At 55.2% G+C, this 22261-nt stretch overlaps 1 protein-coding gene across 1 annotated transcript in view; it reads left to right on the forward strand.

Annotated features, from left to right (window-relative positions):
• The window catches only part of ATP2B3 (ATPase plasma membrane Ca2+ transporting 3), a 40343-nt gene that overhangs the window by 11639 nt on the left and 6443 nt on the right, over positions 1 to 22261 (forward strand). The window contains exons 11-20 of the mRNA XM_052662815.1: positions 1318 to 1552; positions 6165 to 6344; positions 6461 to 6548; positions 7236 to 7342; positions 8148 to 8339; positions 9683 to 9896; positions 10632 to 10843; positions 12019 to 12126; positions 13440 to 13622; positions 18583 to 18669. Of these exons, the coding sequence (XP_052518775.1) occupies positions 1318 to 1552; positions 6165 to 6344; positions 6461 to 6548; positions 7236 to 7342; positions 8148 to 8339; positions 9683 to 9896; positions 10632 to 10843; positions 12019 to 12126; positions 13440 to 13622; positions 18583 to 18669 (1606 nt within the window). The remainder of the gene's footprint in view (positions 1 to 1317; positions 1553 to 6164; positions 6345 to 6460; positions 6549 to 7235; positions 7343 to 8147; positions 8340 to 9682; positions 9897 to 10631; positions 10844 to 12018; positions 12127 to 13439; positions 13623 to 18582; positions 18670 to 22261) is intronic.

Genomic DNA, 22261 nt, shown 5'->3' on the forward strand with positions numbered 1-22261 from the left:
TCTGAATTCTTTGTCATTTTATTGTTGAGCGGTGAGAGTTCTCTGTATGTTCTGAATATTAGATTCTTAACATATATCTGATTTCAAAGCATTTCCTCCCATTCTGTGGGCTGCTGTCTTTTCACTCCCTTGATAGATTTCTTGTTCCTTATCTTGATTTGTCCTTGGACGCACAAATGTCTTTCAATTGGGAAGTCCAATCTATCTCTCCTTTTTTGTTGCTTCTGCCGGGTTCCTTTCAGAGGTTAGTGATGTTCTCAAGGTGATAGTGGTAATAGCAGCACAGCTATGAATATACTAGGACCCATTGCACGGGTGAATCATGTGCTGTGTGAATTAGATCTCAACAGAGCTGTTAGGAAGACTGAGGTGGTGCCCTGCCCAGTGCCCTGCCTCCGCCCCCCCTCAGCATTCACACCTTCCCTTGGCCTTGACCTCTGCAGCCCTCAAGCACCCTCCCCCGCCCACCTGGCTCCTCAGCTGCCTTCTCCAGAGGAGCCGCCTTCTAAGACTTGACCTAATTGTACCTCACTGCTCACCCCTCCCCCCGCCCCGCCTCCTTCCGGAGCCTTCAGGACAGGCAAAGACCTGAACAGAACCTCCACAATCAACATTTTTTCCTTCCTCACCAGTCTTCTCAGGGCCTCCACTTGTCCAATGGCCATGCCAGCCCCCGGGGCTCAGGTTTCCTTTGCTCCTTCCTTTTCTGTGCCCAAATCCCGTCAGCCCTCCCCATCCCAGCCCTTCTGGGGCCTTGGGTTTTTGCTAACATCCCCCCTCTTGCCCCAAAGCTCAACAGGGCAAACGCAACACACACACACCCCCACCAGGTCCCATTGAGTGTGCAAAGATGTGCTGCACAAGTGTCTGAGCTCCTGGCTCCCGGGAAAACAGAGTACCATCAACCTGGTGCCAGAACCAGAAGTCCTCAGTCAAGGTGTGGGCGGGGTCACCCTCCCCGGAAGACCTCCAGGATGGGATGCTCCCTGGCGTGTCTCCTTGGTCTTCCTTGGCTTGTAGCTGCATCTCTCTGGTCTCTGCCTCCGTCATCACACAGCCTTGTCCCTGTGTCTGTGTCTCTATGTGTTTGCTCCTCTTTATAAGGACAGCAGGCATTGGACTGAAGGCCCACACTCATCCAGGATGACCTCATCTTAACTTGGCAACAAGCCTCTTTCCAAATAAGGTCACATTCTGAGGTTCTGGTGAGAACAAGGTGGGGGTTCTTCTAAGCCCCAGCAGCAGCGGAGCACCACCTCCCTCAGAGAAACCCTCTACCCTGCCTTACACCAGCTCCTCCTGCTCCATCCGCCCCAGGTGCACCAACATCTTGAACAGCAATGGGGAACTCCGCAGCTTTCGCCCTCGGGACCGGGACGACATGGTGAAGAAGATCATTGAGCCGATGGCCTGCGATGGGCTCCGCACCATTTGCATCGCCTACCGGGACTTCACTGCCGCCCAGGAGCCCGACTGGGACAATGAGAACGAGGTGGTGGGCGACCTCACCTGCATAGCTGTCGTGGGCATCGAGGACCCTGTGCGGCCCGAGGTAGCTTGTCAGGATGGCTGAGGCAACCGTTCTTGTCTGCACGGGGCCTCGGCCTTGGGACACAAATGCAAGGAGGGGACTGCCCCTTCCTCCTGCCCTCCTGGCCATCACGACCTCCCTGCCAGGCTTTCTAGATAGAACACACAGCAGCCGGCCAGAGTTGGACCAGGTGAGAAGGGTGGACGATGGCAGAGCATCGGGGGCGTGGCCGCCATGGCCCAGGTCAGACCTCCCAGGCACACTGGAGCCCCCTTGTTCTCTGGCCCTGGCGCCCTTCGGGAGGCTCTGTGCTGCCCTCTGAAAGGTCCCCTCTGGCTTGGCATCCACGCCTGGCTCAGGTTCTGCCTCTGCCACGGGAGAGAGGGCAGCAGGTAGAACCCTGATGGCTGCCAAGGCTAGCAGAAGTGATGGACCAGAAAGGATGATGAGGAGGGGAGGGACAAGCCAGGGACAGCTGACTGGGCTCTGGTTCAGAGAACTGGGTACATGGTACTTGAGGAGTGCTGGTAGATAGGAGGACAGTTCTCAGCTGAGGCTTTGATTGGGGCTGAGTGGGGTTCCGGACATCCCTATGGAAAGCTCAGAGCAAAGGTCCTGGCCAGAGGGACATTGTCCGGAAATGACTTTACATGACTTAGGGTCATGAGGGTAGCCAAGCAGACGGTGGGAGGATCCTGCAAAGGAAAGGGCCAGGCAGGGAGGTGAAACAATGGGAAACGTGTTGGCTGGAGCGAGAGGGCAGGTGGCCCGCCCCACCCTGAGCTAAGTAGGTCCCGTGGGACGGCGCAGGGAGCCAGTGCTTGGAGATGACTTCACTCGGAGCTTTCTTGAAACACACCAACAGGGCAGAAGCTAATCAGGGCCTAGAGAGGAAGAGCAATGGGGAGAGGTGTGTGTCCTTCAAGATGGGAAACCCCATCTTGGAGGAAGAGAGCCTACTAGGCTGGCCTTGGAGTGGGCCCAGAGAAGGTGGGCAGTGGGAGGAGCTGCCCAGGAGAGCAGGATAAGAGGGTGCCATTGAGGGTGGCAGGGCCACCCCGGGGGACCCAGGGAGCAAGCCTTTCCCCTCACCAGACCAAGGAGAAACTTTGAGGCAAAGAGGAGGGCTGTGTCCACACGGCGAGCCAAGTCCTAAGGCCATATGGCCCTTGCCTAGACCGACGGCCTCCCCCTCTGAACAGAGCCATTCGCCACTGCTGTCCCCAGTGTTGACGGCAACAGCTCTACACTTTTCCACCCAGCTATCACAGACAGAGGAAGATGAGGTTCCCAGATTCCCAGGGCCATGGCCAAGGCCATGTCCACAGCATCATAACCAGGCCGTCTGGCCCTTCCACCTCAGCCCCCTGGGCCAAGGAGCCCTTCCAGTTTCCCCTCATTTCCCCCATAAATATTCATTGCAAACTGAAGCTCTGGTCATCGATACAAGGTTGGAGGCCTGAGATGTATGCATACATCCTAAGACAGAACTGCAGAGGCAGGTCCACAGTGGCTTGAGACTGGGGACCAGGGTGGGGGCTAGATGGAACAGTCCAGAAGGCAAGCATGTGGGTGGGGCAAGGCCTAGACCTTTCCCTGTTGGTGCTCTTCTCAGAGATACATTTAAAAAAAAAAAAATTCTTCATCTTAGAAAAAACCTGGATAAAATTTCCAAAAAGGTCACCATGAAGGCTCAGCCTCAGTGGCTGCCCCAGTGGGCTGAATCAGAGAGGGAGAGCACCCTCAAGGCAAAGTAATGGGGTGCTTGTTTTAGAACCAGAAATCGCCTTGGTAAAGGGGCTCTGGGGGCAAGATGTCTTGCCTCTGGCTGGAGAATGGCTGCATGAGAGACTGGGCAGCAGGTGGCACCAACACAGCCAGGACAGGGAAGCCAGGCAGGACGCCCCCCCTACCATGGGGACCAGCCAGCAGACAGTGGCCAAGGAGGACACCCTGGGTCCCAATGGCAGGCAGGAAGACCGATGGCACTGTTAGACTTGCCAGGATGTCTGTGGGCCTAGGACAGCTGCAACCCAAAGATGGCCTGTCAGTGGCATGTCTCTGCCCCTGGGGGATCACTTGGCCCCTGTAGGCATGCTGTATTTATGCCAGAGGGGTGCAGGGGCTCATGCAAACATGGAGCCGCCAGGCATCAGTGGACCAGGGCTGTGTCCATTGGGACAGCAGGGATGCATGTGAGGAAGGACAGTCACCCGATGAGGGAGAGGGCACGTACAGATGGAGGGGAGCTTCCTGCTACCTGCCTGGGAGGCCAAGGGCCTTTCAGACCAGAGAGGGAGCCAGCGGGGCCGCAGCCACTCGGAGACAAGCAGAGGCTAGATCAAAGCTCAACGTGCTCAGGCGCGTCATGACCACTGGGTGACAGCAAAGAGCCAGCTACCAGACGCTTCAGAGCCAGGAGGGAACTTGCTGGAAGGGAGGATGTCTCCGGGCAACTCCCAAGGATCCCCAAAAAGCAGAAAGGGTCCTCGATTGAGGCGAAGTGAGGAGACACACACATTACGGAAGGGGCGGGATGCAATGCCCCTTCCCGGGGCTGGGGCTTCTAGGTAACTTGGCAGAATGTGTAAGGTCACTCTGTCCCAGCCCTGGGTACCCATCCTCTCCCTACTTTCTCCACGGCAGAAATCACAGCCACTACCCCCTGGCTTTGGGGGCCCCCAGTGGGCCCCAATGTCCCAGGCCAGGGCTCCCCCACAGCCCACCTGGCCCAGCCTACCGGCCACCTGCCCTGGGGTCTCATGGATGCCCTGCCCCCCACCCTTGGCCCATGCTCCCCTGGCCACTACACATGTGTGTCCCCATCACCCCTCTGTCCCCGGTGCCCAGGCCTGGTTGCCAGGCCACACCCAGGACACGGCGGGCTCTCTAACTCTCTGTCCCCAGGCTCACATCGTCCCCAGGTTCACGTTGTCCCCCGGGCTTCCAGTGGTGCCCACTAGGAGCTTACAGAGGGTTGTGCTGGGGCCAGCAGACACAGCAGGCAGCTGGGTCTCCTCAGGCTGCACCCCGTGCCAGGGCCCCATCTGGACATGTCACAGGCCTAGGTCTCACCTCCTAATCCAGTTCCCTGAGCTCTGAGCCTCCTGTCCCCTCCCAGCCCTCAGGCACTGTCGCCCTGGCTCCCCTCCACACTGCCATCTCAGGGCTTACCAGCCCATCCTCATCGAAAAAACAGGAGTGTCTCCACTCTCTGGGACAAGAGCACCACCTCTCAGTTAGTCTCCACTCCCTACAGCCCATTTCCCCCTCAGCACCAGAGGGATCTCTTGTTCTGTCTTTTCTGGAATCTACTCTTACGTTAAGAAAATGGAGATGTGAGGAACCACAGCGATGGCCCATTTCCCCCTGAGAACACCTAATCATGTCAACCCTATGGCTCTAAAAGTCTTGAAAGTGAAAGTGTTCATTACTCAGCTGTCTCTGACTCTTTGAGACCCTCTAGACTAACCCGCCAGGGTCCTCTGTCGATGGGATTCTCCAGGCAAGCATACTGGAGTGGGTGACCATTTCCTTCTCCAGGGGATCTTCCCCACCCAGGGATCAAAGCCACATCTCCTGCCTTGCAGAAAGATTCTTTACCAAAGTTAGTCTTGTGTTAGTCACTCAGGAGTGACTGACTCTGTGACCCCCATGAACTGTAGCCCCCCAGGCTCCTCTGCCCATAGGATTCTCCAGGCAAGAATACTGGAGTGGGTTGCCATTTCCTCCTCCAGGGGATCTTCCTGACTCAGGGATCAAACCTGTGTCTCTTACATCTCCTGCATTGGCAGGCAGATTCTTTACCACTGAGCCACCTGGAAGCCCATCTGTGTGTGTATGTGTGTGTATGTTTGTGTGTGAATATATATGTGTGAAAGTGACAGTCACTCAGTCATGTCCAACTCTTTGCTACCCCATGGACTATACAGTCCATGGAATTCTCCAGGCCAGAATACTGGAGTGGGTAGCCTTTCCCTTCTCCAGGGGACCTTCCCAACCCAGGGATCAAACCCAGGTCTCCTACATTGCAGGCAGATTCTTTACCATCTGAGCCACCAGGGAAACTGTTAAAGTCTTAGGTTTTATATTATTTTAAAAATAAAATAAGAGATGCAGAGACAAGTGAATCAAGGCCTGGGAGGGGAGGCCCATGATGGCTCCTGCCATCTGACCGTTGGGGCAACTGGGACCAGAAGTTCTTTTCTCATCCTTCCGGACCTCACAGACATGGTACCCCACCAGCTAGCCTGCTAATGGGGCTGGACCTAGCTCAGCTACTGTGGGTCTCCATTTCCCTGGTGGAAACTGGGTGATTTCTACAGTCACCTTGCTGGACACGGCCCCAGTAGTGCCGCTCAACAGCGTTCCCGTGGCTTCTCTCGGCCTTGCTCCTGGGGTCAGGGCCTAGGTCTGAGTTGTTGCTGCTCCCTGGGACTGGCACAGGGAAGGAGGCACCTGGTAGGGGATGGGGGGGGACACTGCTCCCTGTGGGTCAGGCCACTTCCCCCACCACCTCCAGGCCCCATGGTGAGACAAGGGGCACCTCAGATCTGGACGGAGGAAAGGGTAGAGCTCAGACACTGGTGCGTCTGGCCTGGACAGCTGCACCCACCCATCTTATCCCTTGCAGGTCCCTGAAGCTATCCGCAAATGTCAGCGGGCCGGCATCACGGTCCGCATGGTAACAGGGGACAACATCAACACAGCCCGCGCCATTGCGGCCAAGTGCGGCATCATCCAGCCTGGGGAGGACTTCCTGTGCCTGGAGGGGAAAGAGTTCAACCGGCGGATCCGAAACGAGAAAGGCGAGGTAGTTCTCTGCCCATCAGTGGCCCGGCGGGTCCAGGGTTCTGGCACTTTCTACACCCTGCCCCTTGGTTCAGCCCCTCCAAGACTCTGCAGCATCTATGTGCTTTCCCCTCCCAGATAGAGCAGGAGCGTCTGGACAAGGTGTGGCCTAAGCTGAGGGTCCTGGCGCGATCATCTCCCACCGACAAACATACTCTGGTTAAAGGTAATGGAGTGGGCTCGCTCATGGCCCCACCTTCCCCCGGCCCAGGTGGCATGACGCAGGGGGGAGGGGGCGGTGTGGCTGTCACCTCGATTGTGGGTCGTCTGCTCCCAGATGCCCAATGCTGAGCTTCCAATTGGGTGTCTGGCCCTGCCTAAGAAGCAGGCTACTCAGCTCTGGATACATGGCTCCTGGAGATTTTGTCCCAGAGGAAGTCACTTGTCCTTCCCAAACCTCAGTTTCCTCATTGGGAAAATGGGGATAATAATGGAGACTCCCTCCAAGGGCTGAGTGGCCAGAGCTTGCCCCTCCACTCCCCTGTACTCACAGTATCAATGGAAGATGCCAGCAGGGGCCAGCCTCTCATCAGAGCAGATGGGCAAACTGGGGCCTGGGAGAAGGAGACATTTTTCCAAGTCACCCAGTGCCAGGCCCCTGCCTTGTACCAAATCCCACCACCCTGTATTGTCTCACTGGGTGAGGACCAGGGTGGGAGAAGCAGGATGCAGCTGCCAATCAAGACGCAAGACTTGGTCCCAAAGGTGATGGAGTGTATGGAGAGTTGGAGGCAGTAGGCTTGGTGGCAATCTCAAAGGCTTTCCAGAGCCAACTGGCCTCCCACAGCCCCTGGGCTGGTCACCTGGGGCCGCAGATGGCAGGAGCCGTGCCCTGCACTGATCTATGTTCCAGGGATCATCGACAGCCACACAGGTGAGCAACGGCAGGTGGTGGCCGTGACAGGAGACGGAACCAATGATGGGCCAGCCCTCAAGAAGGCGGATGTGGGCTTCGCCATGGTAAGCTGCCCGCTGTGCCAGTCTGGGTCACCGTGGCAGATGGGGCCCTGTGACAGAGGATGCGTAAGCTTTGGGCAAGAATGTGGGAGCTAGCATTGAGGCAAGTTTACAAGTGCCAGACATTTCTTTCTCTCACGTCCTGACCTCCTCTGCCAGTGATTTGTGCCAGGGTATTTGGTGTGATGGTACCCAAGGTGATGAGGGACTGGCTGCATTGCTAGGGGGTCGTGGGGACTTGTCTGCTGAAAACTTGCCCCACCATCTCCAGGTCCAGTCTGAGTGAACCTCAGCCCCACGTGTGATGAGCCTAGTCCCCACATGAGCTTTTCCTCTGTGCATCTCTCTCATGGCTGAAATAAAGCTGGTTCTTTCTGTAAAAACAGCTGAGCAGGGTGGCCTTGGCACAAAACAGGCTGTGCTCGGCTGCCAAAGGCAGAAAGCAAGTGAGGCCTCTCCCAGCCCACCTCAAAGGAGGGGCACGGCCCTCAGAGTGCAGGCACCGGGGGCACAGAGCAGTCCTTCCCAGGGCCATATCCAGAGGGGGCCCAGCCCCAGCTCCGGGCACTGAAGGAACCCAGCTGGGCAGCACCATGGTGACCTGTGTGGGCTGGGAAGCCGCGTTCTCTCTCTGGGACTCCCAGGGGCCCCTTACGCAGGGACCTGACAGAAGACCAGGGGGAGGCCACTGCAGGCATGGTGTCTTCTTCATTTGTGAGCAAAACTTCTGTAGTACAAGGATACGTTTGGAGTGAGCAAGGAGGGCTGGGGAAGGGGCCTGTGGACATGGAATGTGTGTGCCTTCCAGGGCATTGCAGGGACAGATGTGGCCAAGGAGGCCTCAGACATCATCCTGACGGACGACAACTTCACCAGCATCGTCAAGGCTGTCATGTGGGGCCGCAACGTCTACGACAGCATCTCCAAGTTCCTGCAGTTCCAGCTGACGGTCAACGTGGTGGCTGTGATCGTGGCCTTCACGGGCGCCTGCATCACTCAGGTGGGTGCTGGGGCTCTCCCTTCCATGACCACAGCTCTCCCACCTGGTGTGCCTGGGCCTCAGGGCCCAGTGGCAGAAGCCAGGTTTTTCTTTGCTGCTGACTTTTTTTCCATTTAGATAGAATTCACCTAACAAAAAATTCACCATTCAATGACTTTTAAGTACATTCACAGCACTGTGCCGTCATCACCTCTGTCTAGTTCTATCGTGTTTTCATCACCCCGAAGGAAACGCCATCCTCATCAGCAGTCACTCCCTACTCGCCTTCCACCACTTCTGGACATTTCAACTCCATGGAAGCAAATCATAGGTGGTCATTTGTGTCTGGCTCCTTCACTTAGCACAATGTTCTTAAGGTACATTCATGTTGTAGCAGGTACTTTATTCCTATGGATGGAGGACTGATGTTCCATTGTATGGATGGAGCACCTAGCTTTTCTGCATCGTTTCATCAGTGGGCATTTGGGTTGTTTCCACCTGTGGCCACTGTGGACTTGTGTGTGCAAGTCCTGTCCTGGGTCTGCTGGGAACTCTGTGGTTAACCTCTGCAGGAGCCTCTTCCCCTTTTTCTGTCATCCAATTCTCCCCATTAGTGAGTATTCAGAATTTGTCTCTCTTTCAAAGGTATTTTTTAATTGAGATAAAATCCTCATAACACCCTCTGTACCATAATAGCCATTTGAACCAAAGTGTACAACTCAGTGGTTTTTGATGCTGTCTCCATCTTGTGCAACTGTTACCTATACTTGTACCCACTAAGCAGCCACACTCCATTCTCCTCTCCCTCCATCCCTGGCACCCACCCATTTGCTTTCTGTTTCCATGGATCTGTTAGTTCTGGAAGTTTCATAGGAATGGACTCCTACAGGATGTCCTTGGTGTCTATCTTCTGTGAGGCTCATTTTTAACCAACAAGTCAGAAGTGATGAGGAGGAAGGCCCTCATCACAGTTTCTACCTCTTCCTGGCCCGTGGGCATGGGAGCACAGGAGATCACCCATTCATCATGCTCTTTTATGGTCTGGGGCAACTGACAAGGAGGTGGCAACCTCCTGCTAACAATTGGGACCACATCTTCTACATCAATGCCAGCAGGTCAGAGAAGAAGGGAGACTAACATTTTAAGAGCAGCAATCTGAGAGCCAGTGAAAACTCTCTGCTCACCTTAAGGCAACATAGGGATAGAAATGTCAGAATGTTACAGGAAGGCTGGATTTGTTGCAATTTCACTTGAATTAAATTCCAGTGACATTGACCCCTAGTTGAGTTTCTTCCCAGGGGGTGGGGGTGGGGGGTCAGTGAGGGTTCCAGGCCCATGTTGGGGTGACTGGCTGCTCTCCACAGGACTCTCCTCTCAAAGCCGTGCAGATGTTGTGGGTGAACTTGATCATGGACACATTCGCCTCTCTGGCTCTGGCAACAGAGCCACCCACTGAGTCGCTGCTGCTGCGTAAGCCATACGGCCGGGACAAGCCCCTGATCTCGCGGACCATGATGAAGAACATCCTGGGCCATGCTGTCTACCAGCTCACCATCATCTTCACCCTGCTCTTCGTCGGTAGGTTGATCCAGAGCCACATAGCCTCTGGCCCTGTGTAGCAGTGGAAGGGACAGGTACTTGGGAATCTGATTTCCAGTGAGGACCCCTCAGCCCTCACTTCACTGCTATCCTGGGAGTTTTCTTCTGTGTCTGGCATCAGCAACTTTTATGTGATTCTTTTATTTACACCGAGTGGGATTGTCACTTCTTCTGTTTGTGGCCTCTCTGCCTGACATCAGGGGGCTCTCCATGGGTCAGGTAACCCTTGGTGGCTTGGCTTTCAGCACACATTCCTGGGAGCAGACTTGAAGCTCAGTGCAGGGATGGTGCTGGCCAAGGGTAATACTGATGCAAAACATCTTTTGGGGGCACCAAAAGATAGCCTCTGGGGATACTCTCATGGGACCTTTCTGTGCAATCTTGGGAGCAGAAGCTGTTCATGGCTAAGCCAAGGTTGGTCCTTTTAACAGGACAGGCAGGGCAGAGGAGGGTCAGGCCTGCCCTGAGACTTCAGTTCCCATTCCTTCCCTAGCTCAAGCCAGTGCGCAAATGGGTTTCAATGTCTTCACTCATGTCCTGGGGACAACTCCTATCCTGGGTGACAGCTCCCGTGGTCAGGATCCAGCCTTTGCTGTGACCTAATGTGGGTTAGTCCCGGGGGTGCTGGGGGACTCATGACTTCCCCCTGTATCACCCAGTGGGAGGTATCACCCACCTGGGTCCAGCTCTCCTCACGTGGCCCTGGGCTTGCAGGGGAGCTCTTCTTTGACATTGACAGTGGACGGAACGCTCCCCTGCACTCGCCACCCTCCGAGCACTACACTATCATCTTCAACACCTTCGTCATGATGCAGCTCTTCAACGAGATCAATGCCCGCAAGATCCATGGCGAGCGCAATGTGTTCCATGGCATCTTCAGCAACCCCATCTTCTGCACCATTGTGCTAGGCACCTTTGCCATCCAGGTAGGATGGGCGGCTCCACTGTTGGAAAAGGTGGGGGAGAGGGGACCATCACCCCACTCTCCACACCAGCCTTGGCTTCTGTTCCCCTCCTGCCCACATTCCCCGATGCCCAGCTCTCTGAGCATCTTCGTCTTCAAAAGCCCTGGCCTGGCCCCAGGCTCACCTGTTCCGTTCCAGAGGGTTTCAGTGGATCTTCCCCAGAGCTGACCTTCTCCCAGGTTTTCTCACAGGTTTGCCATCCCCATGTCTAGCACTCGATTCCTTGGCAAGAGACCACTCTAGCTCCAGAAGTTTCCTGTGACAATTCTCCCTGTGCCAGGCTGGTCACTCAGCTCTCCAAGAGGTGCTGAGCATTCAAAACCAGGGCATACTGATAGAAAATGTGAGCCAGAGTGAGGCCAATAGGGTAGGACAATAGGCCAGTTTTTTTCTTGCAGTTTTCAGAGGAAGGCCTGCCACACCATGGGAACACCTGGGGAAGCACCCAGGCTTCTCGGGAGGCAGAGGGAGAGTGGGGAACGAAGGCAGGACCTGTGAGATTGAGGGAGCAGGCTGAGGGTCTGATGGTATGAATAATCTCTTGGCTCTGGAGTGTATGGCTGTCTACCTCATGGTCTAAGACCTGGCCCTGAGTGGTTAAGGCAGGAGGACACTGGCATGGAGGGTGGGAGTCCAGGAACAGAGGGAGTTGGAGTGCAAGCTCAGGACCAATTGGTCTGGAGTTAGAAAGCTCGCCCTTGAGAAGAGGCCACCTCCCATGGAGCAGTGATGGGGCTGCAGGAGGCCCATTGGAGTGTCCAGCACCTAGCATATTCAAACACCATGTCCATAGAAGCTGGGGACTTGGCTAGCACTGCCAAGCCACACCTGCATGCTGGAAAGAGGATGGTCTGGGGCACCAGGGTCAGCGGGCTCCTGGCAACAAGCAAGGCCCTGAGCCCATCTGGCATGACACCCCCAGCCTATGGTCAGCCGGTCTGGGAAGCTTTTTTCAGCACTGGCTGAGGGGGAGATGAAGGGAAGGAGCCTGGAGAAAGGAATTCTCCCATGAATGGCCTGTCTATCTGGGTGAATCAGGAGGCCCTCTGACTCCCTGAGCTGGGCCCACAGGCAAGGGTGCCCTGAGGGCTAGAGGTGCTGGCTGGACCCACCTCCTGCCCACCCCTCTCCCACAGATTGTCATCGTCCAGTTCGGTGGAAAGCCCTTCAGCTGTTCCCCACTGTCCACGGAGCAGTGGCTCTGGTGCCTGTTTGTCGGTGTTGGGGAACTAGTCTGGGGACAGGTAAGCATCTGCCTCGGCCACTTTTCCAGCCCTGTGCTCCCTTCCCAATTGTCTGAGTAAGTGAAGACAACCCAGGGGCTCCTGTCTTGCCTCTGGGACAGGCCATGACCTAGGTGCAAAGCTACAAGTGACAGCATCAGTGGAGAGCATGCAGACGACCATGGCCAGGATGTGACAGGCCCTGGTAAAACCGCCTGCCACTCCCTTTTCCACAGTAGGAGTTGAAAATCGTGCTTTAGAATTGGGTAACTTGGAAGATGTTAACACATTTGAAGCTACACAACACCTCTCTGAACCTTCAAGAGGACAAGAGAACGTCTCAAGGGAAATGAGGAAATCCTCTGAGCTGACAGAGGGCAAGTCTCACACTTCTGACTCTGTGGCTGCCGCTAAAGCTAGTTCCTAGTGCCCAAGGTTACATTAGGAAGAAAGGGCTTGGGTACTGGGGCTGGGCAGAGGCCAGGAGGGGCCAGATCAGGCCCTGGGAACACAAGAGGCCCCGAAGGATATTTCTCCAGAGTTCTAGAACATTGGTGTAGGAGGCTGAGTCCAGTATGTACTTTACCCTGTGTCTCAGGCCACCTCAGGCTACCACAAAGTATAGACCAAGCAGCTTCAACGTCAGATGTTACTGTCTGGAGGTTGGACATCCAAGATCAAGCTTACATAGGGCAAATCCAGGAGGGAACAGGAATAGGCTTCCAGGTCCCCACCACAGGAGTCACCAGCAGCACAATTTCTCCCAAGAGCCACATGTGACAACATGCACGGGTACCATCACCAGGAAAGTTCCCCTGAGCAGTGCTTGAGTGGGAGTCACTCCTGGAGGCCTGGAGCACCCATGTGGCTCACCTCATTTTCTTGATCTCTGGGCCCCGGAGGTCAAGCTGGTATGAGGTCCAAGGCCCTGCCGGAAATCACGCTGCCATGATTTCCAGCATTTCCGTGATTTCCAGTGGCATAGACTACCGGCCTTCAGCCCCCAACAAACCAAGATCCACTCATCAGGCAGGGCCCTAAAGGTCTCCTCCCAGGAGCCAGGCCAGAGCCAGACCTTGGTCTGGTAAGGCGAGTCCCTTATGTCACATACTGTGTGGGAAGATGACATGCATTGCTCCTCTGGGCACACACACTGCCCCCTCACTGGGAGGAAGCCTTGAGAAAGTAGCCAAGCATGGTGCAGGGCAGGTGGAGGGAGCGGCCTTGGCCTGGGTCTGAGGGAGGTGGGTAGCGTGGGTCCCTTCCTGGACCCAGCAGCCCTCCCACTTCTGACAGTCACTTCTGCCTGCTGTCCCTCACCTCCGGCAATCCAGGTCATCGCCACCATCCCCACCAGCCAGCTCAAGTGCCTGAAGGAAGCAGGACATGGGCCCGGGAAGGATGAGATGACTGACGAGGAGCTGGCTGAAGGAGAAGAAGAGATTGACCATGCCGAGCGGGAGCTCCGCAGAGGCCAGATCCTCTGGTTCCGGGGCCTCAACCGGATCCAGACACAGGTAAGCCACTGGGAGGCTTGGCCACTCCAGCTCTCCCACCTCAAGACAGGGGCCAGCAAGCCAGAGGTAGAGAATGGGTGAGGTGAGCCTGAGACCAATAGGGCGGCCCTGGGGTCTGGTCGCCATGAGCACAAGGGCAGTTTCTTGGAGTGCCCAGGGACAGAATGTCACTGAGAAGGCCTCTCCCTGACACCCCCTCAGAGCCCAGGTGGCCCTCCCCAGAGTGGGTGCAGGTGGCAGCTAAGAGTGTTTGCTGTGACCAAGAGCTGTGTCTTGGAGAGGTGAGGGCACAGGCTACCTGCAATTCGAATAGCTACTGGGACTTGTTTTATTTCCTGGGGGTGGTCCCAGGTCACGGGAAAGGGACCTTCTCAGGCTGAGGCAGACGCCCACTTCAAATAGCCTTTGATGAACTCACCATTTATTGGGTTATATTGAGAATTCTAGGGAAAGACTTCATTGGGAAGCACACTCTGGCCACCAAGGTGGTCCATTCTGTTCATCCCAATCTCCAAATGTCAGTGCTGGTCAAGGTCTAGGCCATCAGCAGCTGTCCTCTAGAAAGTCAGACAGTCGTAATGGGCACCCCGCTGGGGGCACTTGCAAAGGCTTCATGAGAGCCTGCCTGACAGAGCCACCCTCACTTCCTGCCCCCACCTCTTCCCGGCCAGCCTTCTTGCCAGAATGTTCCATACTTGCTGTTTCTCCGGGTCCTTCCCTGGCACTCCCTGGTGATTTCATCATGGCCTGACATCAGTCCTCACCAAAGTCTGCGAGACGTCCTCCTGGCTCCCGAGCTGGGCCATCCCTCCATTCCTCCTGCTGCCTCCCAGCGCCTTTCCGGAAGTGCAGTCCACCCTGCTCTCCTGGCAACTTCCTGTCCCCTCTCCCTCTTCCTTGCCTGTCACTCCCACCCCCTGTTGAGATCTTGGTCTGCCCCGGCCTCTTGACTGTGACCCCAGCTTCTGGAAATCCCACAGGTCCCGGGGCAGGGTGGAGGGGGAAGGCACCCATTCCCCATAGCCTGGCCCTCCTTGCATAACCTCCAGATGGCGACCACCTCCTCCTCTTTCTGGCCAGATAACCAGCAGCCCTGGGCTGGGGCTTGCTCAGCCCAGACCACAGGCCCCACCACCCCGAGCCCACCTCCTCCCAGCCCCCCAGCCGCTGATGGATGGCTCCATCACTTCTGCACAAGCCAAGAACCTGGAGCTGCCCCCAGCCCTCTTCCTGTGTCCCTGAACACTTGGGTGCATGCCCATTGCATCCATAATCCAGCCACCGCCAGCCTCCTCTGGGCCTAATCACCCGTGTCTCTGCCTGGATTGTTTCCTGTGTCCACCCTGGACCCCTGCAGCTCTTTGTCAACCTAGCCAGTCTGTGACACTTACCACTCCCTGCTTCTCCCATGCATTTCTCCACACTCTGTACTGGACCCCCAGCCCCACTGCCCTGAGCCAGCTCCAACTGCTTCTTTCCCTGGAGACCCACGGGAGGGACAAACACTGCCCAGCCCCTGTTTAGGCAACTTCCCGCCATGGGCCCCTTGGCCTGGGTGGGGACCTCAGCCCATGGCTCTCACCGGCATCTGCCTGCAGCATCTCACCCATCACCACGGGTTCATCCCAAAGTGCCCTCCTGGTGTCCCTGGCTCACCAGCTGCTCCCGCACAGACCTTGGGGTCCTAGCCTCCAGGCACCCCTCTCTCCTCCCTGAGCCCTGGCCAGCTCTCAGGCTCTCTCCTGACCCATGCACCCTGCACCCCGAGAACCCCTGCTGCCTTTCCAGACTTCCCTCTGCTCCCCCACGCTGCTGTGCCTCCATGCTGGCTGCTGTCTGGGCCCCAGGCCTCCTTAGCTCCTCATCCCGTGAAGCCTTCTCAGAGTCCACTCCCTGCTGCCACCAGGGCACACACACTCAGCTGAGCCTCCACTTGGCATCAGAGGTGGGCAGGATGCCCCGGGGGACTTTCCAAAACTGCAGGGTCCCGGGTCACCCAGAGCCTGGGATCCTATAGGGCTGGGTGAGGGGGCACCAAAGAGCACCATGTGAAAGAGCTCCCTGGGGTCCCAAGGGGCTTCTCCCAGCCTCTGGCTCATGCCTCCTGGCATCCCAAGCACCAGCATGGCCAGAGAAGGATGTCTTCAGCCCAGCCAGAACAGCGAGTGCCCACTAGAATGGGAGGAGCCTCTGATGCCAGCTGTCTAGCTCTCCCCTGTGGCCTCCTGCTGCTCATCTGTGAGCCTCTACCCACCCTGTCCCGGCCTCGATCGGCTCTGGGGTGTCATGCCAGGCAGGTTGTGTGGCAGAGCCTATTCAATCCCATCAATGAGCTGAAGACAGCAGCCCTGCCCCCATCCGAGGTGTCTGGGTGGAGGTCCTTGGTGCCCCAGCTAGTTGTGTCCCCTCAGACAGAGTCTGACACTTCTGACCCCTGCTTTCCACACAGGGAAATGGGGCCCAGAGAGAAGGGACCTACCTAAGGTCACTCAAGTCTCCCTCCCCTTCACTTGGTCACATCGAATCTGCCATGCTTCTCAAGAATGATGAACCAACGTTACTGTAGCTCACTTTTTAAAGTTCTTTTTTATTCAAAATACCTACTTGAACCGAGAAAATAAAGCCCAGGAAAATTAAAGTCCCTCAGGTTGTATATACCCCAAGCCAAGAGAACCATTGTCTAGATAGCCAGCCTTAGATTTCTGACTTTTGCAAAATACAGAATTCCTCCCAAGATTTCAGAGGCCACCACAACTTTTTATGTTGCTAAATGGAGGCCTTTCCTAACCTGCCGCCCACCCATCATGGCAGTGCACCAGCCAGGCAGGACATCATTTGAGAACGTGCAGTGCTGTGCTTAGTCACTCAGTTGTGTCTGACTCTTTGTGACCCTATGGACTGTAGCCCGCCAGGCTCCTCTGACCATGGAATCCTCTAGGCAAGAATACTGGAGTGGGTAGCCATTCCCTTCTCCAGGGGATCTTCCTGATCCAGGGATCAAACCCAGGTCTCCCATATCGCAGGCGGATTCTTTACTGTCTGAGCCACCAGGGAAGCCCAAGAATACTGGAGTGGGTAGCCTACCCCTTCTCCAGGGCATCTTCCTGACCCAGGAATCGAACTGGGGTCTCCTACATTGCTGGTGGATTCTTTACCAGCTGAGCTACCAGAGAAGCCCTCATTCCAGAATGAGTCCTCAAATCTACAGACTTAGAGTTTTTCATAGCACTCATGACATGGTCTATTTTGCATTCCATTATAAAGCAAAGAGAAGCTTCAGCAGTGACTGTGCCTTGTTCCTGGCCCAGTGTGGGGGCTTCTGGGATGGGGTGGGGGCGAGGGGAAAATGATGTGGTATTTTGACTGATACCATCATCCCATCAGGACACCACCTGGAGAGGCCCAATCAGAGACAGGAAAGGCATTTTTTCCTTCCTTTGTTGCCTTTTCCACAGTAAGAGTCCCCTCTTGAGACAGACTTATCTTTGTAGCCTTAGAAACATCTCAACCTAGGGAAGAAATAGAAAGAGACAGCAACATCATGGCATGGGTCATCTTTCTTCAGTGTGTTGGGGCACTCAGCACTGTGCCAGCCCCATGGGCACTCAGCAGTGGGCACACAACAATAAGTCTGTCTCACAGTGCATCCAAGGGTTGAAATGATGGACGTCTTCATTGTGGTTGGGATGGAGGGAATCCAAGCACTCAAGTTGCTTTCTTCCTAGAGGCTGGCCCTATGTCAGACACACCACGGACCCTGGTGGCTACCACGTAGCCACCTGGGGGCTTGGGAGCAGGGGCCATGGCCTTGGGCCCAGAGCAGGCAGCCAGTGTGCTCTGGGCTCCAAAAATGCATACTGCTCACATCATCCAGTGAACTCTCTAGAAATAGTTCTAGATAGGCACTTTCTAGAAATTGGATCCACCTTCTAACTCCAAAAAATTCCATAAACACACACACACACACACACATAAACACACATGACCAAGAGGTCATCCCCTAAGAAGCACCCCAAGTGCGTCACAGCAGGCTGGTGTCCCAGAACCTAGACACACAGATTTCTGATGGCAGGACATTCATAGTGCCCACCCACCCACAGTCACCTGGAAACCCATGTCTGGCTTTGCTCCACCCCCAGCCCCCCCCCCCTCCACCAGCCAAAGGCAGGGTCGGGAAATCCGAAGACACTGTGTCTCTGGGCAAGTTCACCCCCATGGCACTTCTTTCCCAAAGGCTCCCTGGAAGCTTAAAGGGTGAGGGCCAAAGCCAAAGCCGTCTTTGCTCCCCAGACCTATCTCTCCATTTTCCTCCCGTCCTGCCTGTGGCTCTGTGGGTAGGCATTCTGATAAGACAAAGTGGGGGCTTTGAGAAAACCCCTCCCCCTCTTGTAAAATCCATTCTTCCATTGAGATTTCCCTCTGAGTACCCCTCAGTCACTTGGATGAGCCACAGAAGCAGAGTGATGCCAGGTTAGAGCCATGTAAGCAAGGACGGGCGGGAAAGGGCAGCTGTCCCCACCATCCACGACCTTGTTCCAATGGGAGCATGTCACATCCCTCAGGTGTGTTGGGGCAGCAAAAAAGTTGAGCACTACTGACCTAGGATAACAAAGTATTGCCAGACACAGGTATTTATTGACAAGTGGCTTGCAATGAGCATATCGTGAATGCAAATGGCTCTCCCTAAAATCGTTTGTGGTGCACCTGATCCATCACTAATCCCCGAGCGCCCCAAGTCTTTTGAGCCCAAATCATTCGCTCAGCAAACCATCTCTTGATGGATGACGCAGAGGCCGAGGGCCTTGGCCATGGTCCCACCGGAAGCACCGCGGCGACCCCTATGAGGCTTTGCTGTCACGATATGCGCCCAGCATGGTCCCTGTCCCCACCTAGCCCCACCCCCATGCAGTCCCCAGGACCACAGTGCAAGCCAACCTTTATCTCATTTTCTCTCCCACAGATGGAGGTAGTGAGTACCTTCAAGAGAAGCGGTTCATTTCAGGGTGCTGTGCGCCGGCGGTCCTCGGTCCTCAGCCAGCTCCATGACGTAACCAATCTTTCTACCCCTACTCACGTAATTCTCTCTGCTGCCAATCCCACCAGTGCCGCTGGGAGTGAGTCTTGAGTCCCCTTTTCTCTCATAAATGGCATCTCTGGGGAGGAAAAAGCCTCCAACTCTTCCTTCTCTTTTTTTTCCAGTCTTGCATCCTCCGCGCACCGTGGCTTTTCCGTTCTTTCTTTATTGCCCTGTTCAGTCCTTCCCACCAGATGGTGTGTCACTCCAAAGCCATAGCCTCTTATGAAATGTATTGAATCCATGGCACTGCTGGACCTTCGTTCTTTTCTCTGTTTGGTTTATTGTAGTTTATTTTATTTTCGTTTAGTACTCCTTCTGTCATTGGTTTTCTTTTCTTGAACTGGTCTGCCTTTGCTGATGGTTCTTCACGAACTTGGGCCGTATTCTAGTGGTGTTGGGGACTTGGTGGGCACTTGGTCAGTGTTCTGCGGGGCAGCATGAGGTTGGCGTGCAGGCTCAGGGCCGTCTCCGGGACTTGAAGGAGAAGCCTTTGCAGCATCTTTCGCAGTGGAAGAACCCAGCCCACCAACTGGGGACTAAAGAAACAGCTTCCAGAACTCTCCTTGAGGTGGTTTTCAAAGGCAGTAGACCTGAACCACCAGGCATTAGAGGTGTCCCGAGGAGCCCTCCTCATGCCCCAAATCCACCCTCGGCCACATTGCCATTTGTCCCCAATGCATCTTTTCTCTTTCCAAGCAGGCTTGAGGATTGGAAGGTCTTAACCTGATCTGGTCCATACTCTCTATCCTCCTTCCTTCGAGAAGTTGGGAGATATTGATTCCTTGCTATATGTTCCACTGAAAACTTCCCGCCATGTCATCACATTTAGAAAGAAACCCAGGGGGCAGTCCTGAAGAGGTAGAAACTTCCACATTTGCTCACATTTCTTTACAAAGACAAAAGGAAAGCCATCAGACCATTGAATCCACTACCCCATGGTCCCCCGAATGACAATGCAAGGAACCATGTGTGCCCCACCCACCCAGGGTCACCTACTTCTCGTAACAAACTTGACATTTTCAAAAACAAAACAGTGAACCTTCAGATATGAGCCTCTTTCCTTTCCTTCCAGTGGGACCTGGCAGCTCTCACTCCGAGAACACACCACTCCCCACAGACAGGAGTCGTTAACTATGCTTTTCCCACCAGACTCTGGGATTTTCTTTTACCTTGATTTCTTCTCTTTTCCTTTTTTTCTTTTGTCTTGTAGTTTCTTTATGGTTTTTGGTTTGTTTGTTTGTTTTCTTCTTCTTTTTTTTTAGGAACTGGTGAGAGGTCCCCAGTGGAGGGTGTCCCTCCTCTTGCATAAGCCATTGTTTCAGGCCACTCTGCCCTTTACAGAAGGGATGTGGGCTGCACTGGTCCCCACTGGGGTCACCTTGTCCCCTTTGGAAATGTCACGCATGTGAACGCACACACACACAAATGCATTCTCCATCCCACAGGCCACACATACGTACGGCTACCTTGAATGCTCACTGAGACACCCACCTGAGCCGCAAATACTGGCTGATGGCCCTCATGGGTGAGCTGGAAAGCTCCAGCCTCATCACACAAGGGAGTTGCCACCACTTCACCCAGAGAGACTTACAGGAGGCTTGGCCAGGGCCCACTGGGCAGCTGCTGCCCTCCCCCTGCCCCACTTCCTCCACGTGTTCCTTTGCCATCTCTCTCTGTGCTTTCTGTCTGTCTGTCTGTCCATCTGCCTGTCTGTCTGGGTGCCTCCAGCTTCCTCCCTTGGGGCAGTGTCTCTCCTGTATCTTCCTTGGCTCCTAGTGCCTTCCTTCTTTCTGTGGCCATGTGCCGCACCCCGCTTCCCACTGCCGGGAGCCCAGCAGTGCAGAGTAGGAACCACTCTACAGGGACCCAAGTAGCTCCTGGCCAGAAGAAGGTTGGCTGTCCCTTCCACACCTTGTGCCACTGGGAGATGAGTGCCTTCAACCTGCGGAGGGTTCTGATGTTCTGATTCACAAGGGGCGGCCTCAAAGGCACAGCACCTCGGAAAGGACCCCTCTGCAGAGGAAGATGCTGGATGGAGGACCAGGTGACACCAGGGGACATTCCAGATTCCAGATACTGCCCACCAAAACTGCTTCCTCCCACCATCACTGCGTGGCAGGTTGGCTTGGAACTCTAAACTGGTTCCCAGTCTGAGCTTCAAAGACCCTGAGAAATCACCAAGCCTGGCACCCACATCATGCAAATCAGAGGAAGGCCTGGTGGAGCAGAGGACAGCCCCAGGCCTTAACTCTCTCCCTCAGAACTTACCAGTGGTCACGGGGCACAAGGTTTCCTCGGGAAAACCTGGCTCTTTCAGGAAGGCTCCTGTCCTCCTTGCCCACCACTTGGCCAGGCCACGCCTCGTCCTGAGCACCACAGCCAGTCTCAGCCCAGTGTCAGTTCTACGGAGAACCTCGGGCTCTCTAGGTGGAAGGCCCGGTTCAGGGTGTGGACGAGGAGTCTGAAGGCCAGAATGAAACATGACACAGATCACCCAATGCAGGTCCCAGCATGTAACATCAGTGGAAGAAGTGGCCAGAGAATGTCCTCAGAATCTGAAGGGGAGGAGAATCCTTCCAAAGGATGTTTGCGGGGAGGCTAGAGATGCAGTGATCCTTGGGGCTCAACGTGCCCACATTCACAGCCACCCACGCTTCCTAGTCAACCTCTGACATCCCCCCAAGCTCGGCTTCCCATGTCTATATGTGCTTGCGGGTCTTTGCTGCTCCTGGATTCAGGAGTCCTACTCAGTCCCCACACCCCTGGTCAACAGGCAATGACCTCCCAGCTCCACAATGGCCTTAGCTGCCTCCTCCTTGCTCACTCAGCCATTTCTCCCACCTGGCTCAGTGGCTGCCCCACCACAGCCATTTCATTCTTGGCCTGCCACCTCATTTCACAGGACCTCAGCCATGCTTGGCCTTGAGGCCACCCATATGAGTGGCTTAGGGAAATTCATCCTTTACTAACCACCTTCAGTCTTTTGGAAATGAAAGGGGTGTGAAATCCTATCCTCTGTTAGTGTGTCAGTCACCCCCATTCCTGCCCTGATTACACTCTCACACAATAATGCTGGCTGTCAGGATGCCAAAGGTAGAGCCAGACAGGGAATGTCTAGTCACTCAGGTTTACTTATAAGCAGCAAGCCCAGGGTGCCAGGTGGTTGCCCCCAGGTGTGAGGGGGGACACACAGACACACCCCAGGCCCTCCGCAGCCACACATCCAAAGCCCATTCCACATCAGCCCAGCCGTCTATACTCCAACATTTACTGTCGCAGGGGCAGCTTGTGATTTTGGTCAGATGTGGCCAAAAGAACTCCCTCAGGGCGGTTTTGTTCTGATCAACCATGCCAGAAACATATCATGGCAGTTGTTTTATTTTAATTGGCTTTTGCAACGTGAAAACATTCCATCCAACTTGGCAAAGCCCAGCTAGGTGGGGCCTTGGGTCTTCCATGGACATGCCCTTCTGGAGAGCAGGGAGAGTGCTCCTCACATGCTCACAGAGCAGTAGTTAAGGCAGCCCCATGGAGGATGGAGGAAAGAGTCTGCAAGTGAAAG

Source organism: Budorcas taxicolor, chromosome X (assembly GCF_023091745.1).
Source record: "Budorcas taxicolor isolate Tak-1 chromosome X, Takin1.1, whole genome shotgun sequence".
Taxonomy (NCBI): Eukaryota; Metazoa; Chordata; class Mammalia; order Artiodactyla; family Bovidae; genus Budorcas; species Budorcas taxicolor.